This window comes from Nanorana parkeri, unplaced genomic scaffold (genome assembly GCF_000935625.1).
Source record: "Nanorana parkeri isolate BGI_ZX_2015 unplaced genomic scaffold, ASM93562v1 scaffold1716, whole genome shotgun sequence".
Classification (NCBI taxonomy): domain Eukaryota; kingdom Metazoa; phylum Chordata; class Amphibia; order Anura; family Dicroglossidae; genus Nanorana; species Nanorana parkeri.
The window spans coordinates 92,098-95,770 of NW_017307984.1; the positions used below are offsets into that span (position 1 = coordinate 92,098).

Below are 3,673 nucleotides of genomic sequence, written 5' to 3' on the forward strand. Positions count from 1 at the left end.
AACATTGACGAAAATTGGGTACCGGACGAAAATCGTTTTCGTCCCATTAAAGGAGAACTATGGGTTTAAGTCTTTTCCCCATAGTTCTCCTTAGGGCAACGGGAGGACACAAACTAGCGTCCTCCCGTCACCCTAGGCTCAGTATACCGCGAGCTGTAGCTTGCGGTATACTGAGACGCCGCAGCTGAAGTGGATCCCGACAATTGTGCCGCGATCCGCCCAGGTGCGTGAGTGACAGCTGGCTCTGCCTATCTAGAGGCAGAGCCAGCTGTACCCGCCCCGTCCGTTCCGCCAGTCAGCGCTGGCGGATCGTGGAGGGGGGAATCCAACCCCTCCCCTGTCACGGCAGAGAGCCGTGACAGGATTGAAAAGTGAGCGAACGCCAGTATGTGCTCGCTCACCTCCCGATCTACTGAGCAGACCTGTGACAGTCTCATTGTCACAGGTCGGCTAGAACTATGAGGTGAGTGAAAAGCACTCACCTCATAGTTCTCCTTTAACTACTCTTTAATTTAGTTTTTATCACTGAAAAAAGGGCAAAAAACTTTCGCTGACGAAATGAACACTGCTTGAGAGCCCGCACTGGCCACCAGAGAGCCCGCACACCCCCCCTGAAACCCTGCAAAACCCTCCTGAGACCCTGGAGACATCAGACAATGAACTCGGAGGAACACCACAGCGTATGTAGCCTCATAGTATTCTGCATTGCTGTATAATGTATTGCTGAGATTGGTAGTCTCTCTCTACAACTTGGAGTCAGTGGCAGTGCTACCAGACTCACAGCTGCAACCAGGCCCTGGCGCTCCACCACTGACTCCAAGCTGTAGAGAGACTACAAATCACAGCCCGGACCGGAGAAAGTGGGCCCTGGTGACCTTCGACATTTCCAACAAAAGGCCCACCGAAATCCTCAGCACTAGGCCCGTGATGTTCTTAATTCGGCCCTGGGGCCCAGGCCTAAAGCTGTGTAAGGAGCCCCAAAATTTCTGATGGCTGCCCTGGTGATATGGTTATCAGGTGAGACTTCTCTAAAGGTGAAAAGTCATTGAATCCAGCCAAAGTGATATTTTGGCTCAGATGTGACTTTGTTTTGTGTATTTTCAGGTGTCCAGTCTGCAGAACAACTTACCCAGTCTGACCCAGTGGTGATTAAGCCGGGGAACTCCCACACACTGACCTGTAAAGCTTCTGGATTCACTTTCAGTAGCCACTGGATGCACTGGGTGAGAGAGTTTAGAGCAGTGGTCTCAAAGTACCGGCCCGCAGGCCAGTTGCGGCCCGCGAGCCGGTACTATGTGGCCCGCTGCCAGCTCACAAGTCGGGTACGCGGTCACAGGGGGGACTGGGACTGTATTATTTTATATGTGGAGGGGTAGTATTGTTTTATGTGTATGGAGGGGGATTATTATTGTATTTGTGCAGGGGTAGTATTTTTTATGTGTATGGTGGTGGGGTATTATTTTATTTGTGCAAGGGTAGTATTTTTATATGTGTATGGGGGGTGGGGAGGGGGTGGAGAGGAGTGTTTTATTTTTTTTGTGCAGGGGTAGTATTTTTTTTGTGTATGGTGGTGGGGTATTATTTTATTTGTGCAAGGGTACTATCTTTATATGTGTATGGGGGGTGGGGAGGGGGTGGAGAGGAGTGTTTTATTTTTTTTGTGCAGGGGTAGTATTTTTTTATGTGTATGGGGGGGGGGAGTGTATTAGGCTACATTCACACCTGTAAGTTTAGGTGCAATTAGGGATTCCTGCATCAGGAACTTGCGTTTTCCTACAGTAGGAATCCCTAATCTGACGTTTACAAGTGGCAGCTGTCACCCGTTCAAGTTAATGATCAGGTGACAGCAGCCGAATGTAAATGCCTGTAATGGAATGTGATATTACCACATGCGGTTAGAAAACACTCTCCCTGGATGCACAATCGATGTGTCCGGGGATAGTAATTGATTACTAACCAAATGACTTCATATCACGTATCATTACATGCGGTGTGCAGGCGTTTACATGCAGCTGCTGTCACCTGATCATTTACTTGAATGGGTGACAGCTGCGGCTTGTAAACGTCAGATTAGGGATTCCTACTGTAGGAAAACGCAAGTTCCTAATGCAGGAATCCCTCATCGCACCTAAACCTACAGATATGAATGGGGCCTTATTGTGTGTGTATTGGCGTCCGTAGTACCAAACCGGATACAGTGTAATTTTATTTTAAAGTATGAAATTTGGCAAGCGGCCCCCATGGGAGAAAAAAATTTGTCGAGTGGCCCCCGAGTTAATTGAGTTTGGGACCCCTGGTTTAGAGGAACATTACAATGGAGAGCTGTTATTAGTGGTAGTGGGGGTACCATACACTATCATGATGATGTTAAAGGAAGATTCACAATCTCCAGAGATAACAATAATAACATGCTAAATCTGAAAATGGACAACATGAAAACTGAAGACACAGCCTTGTATTACTGTGCAAGAGACACACAGTGATATAAAACATCTCTAAGCTGGAAGAACAAAAACTCATCTATCCGTCTCTCATGTAATCAGTAGGTGGCAGTAGAAACATCTAAAATGAAATCCTAGAGAAATGAAAGTACGCTGCCCGCTCTGTAACAATAGGCACATACTACAGTATACACTGAGTGGCCAGATTATTATGACCACCTGACGTTTGTAGGCAAATTAGCTATAATTAGCTATAATTTTGCGCTGAAGTCGCTAGAGGGCCAGACCATTATAAATAGGGAAGCAGGTTGTTTACCACAACAGTAGAAGTGATTTTTTTCTGAAGATATGGGTAAACAGCGCAATTTAACAGCCTTTGAACGTGCTGTTGTTAAAGTGTTTAAAGACTGGACTGTCAGCCGAAAATCTGGGTCTGAACGTGCGAATTGTGGCTGCCAGTGACTAGTCAATGTTAGGGCAGAACGGAGAGTGGCAAGACTGGTACAAGACAACAGAAGGGCAACAGTGCAGTGTCAGATTCCTCGCATCACCTTTCAACATCTCGTGGAGTCACGAGGCGGCCCAACAAAGTCATCTCGTGGAGTCATCTCGTGGCCCAACAAAGTACTGATGGGGTGGTCATAATAATCTGGCCACTCAGTGTATATTAGGGATGCACCGATACCGATACTAGTATCGATATCGGTGCTGATTCCAAGTATTTGGGTGAGTACTAAATGCTCCGATGCCTAGCACGAGTACTTCCGGTATCAGGAAGCCGGGTAGCGCGTCATTACACACTGCCCGGTTTCCCGATTGGCCCGGGAAGCGGCTCCATGCTCTCTCGTCACTTGTGTAATGACGCACTGCCCGGCTTCTTGATTGGTCGGGAAGCTCGCCAATCAGGAAGCTGGCTTCATGCTCCCTCGTCCTCGTGAGGTAAGGTTACCTTACCTTAGTATGTCCAGCCTGTCACCCCCGTGGCCTCTCCTGCCAGAACGTGGCCTTCCTCCGGTACCCAGCCGGAGCCGTCTGGCTGGCCAATCAGGAAGCCTGGCGCCGTGAAATGACGTGACGCCCTGCTTTCTGATTGGCCAACTCCATGCTCCCTCGTCATGAGATGATGAGGGAGCAGGAAGCTAGACGGCTCCGGCTGGGCACCGAAGGAAGGCAACGTTCTGGCAGGAGAGGCCTCGGGGGTGACAGGCTGGACATACTAAGGTAAGAGGGGA

At 48.7% G+C, this 3,673-nt stretch overlaps 1 gene segment (V, D, J or C); it reads left to right on the forward strand.

The window, feature by feature from the left end:
• The first annotated feature begins 989 nt into the window (after positions 1 to 989).
• Positions 990 to 2,483, forward strand: LOC108799404. The segment is given in 3 exon segments: positions 990 to 1,017; positions 1,105 to 1,231; positions 2,303 to 2,483. Coding segments are annotated over 3 exon segments (336 nt in total).
• Positions 2,484 to 3,673: the final 1,190 nt, after the last annotated feature.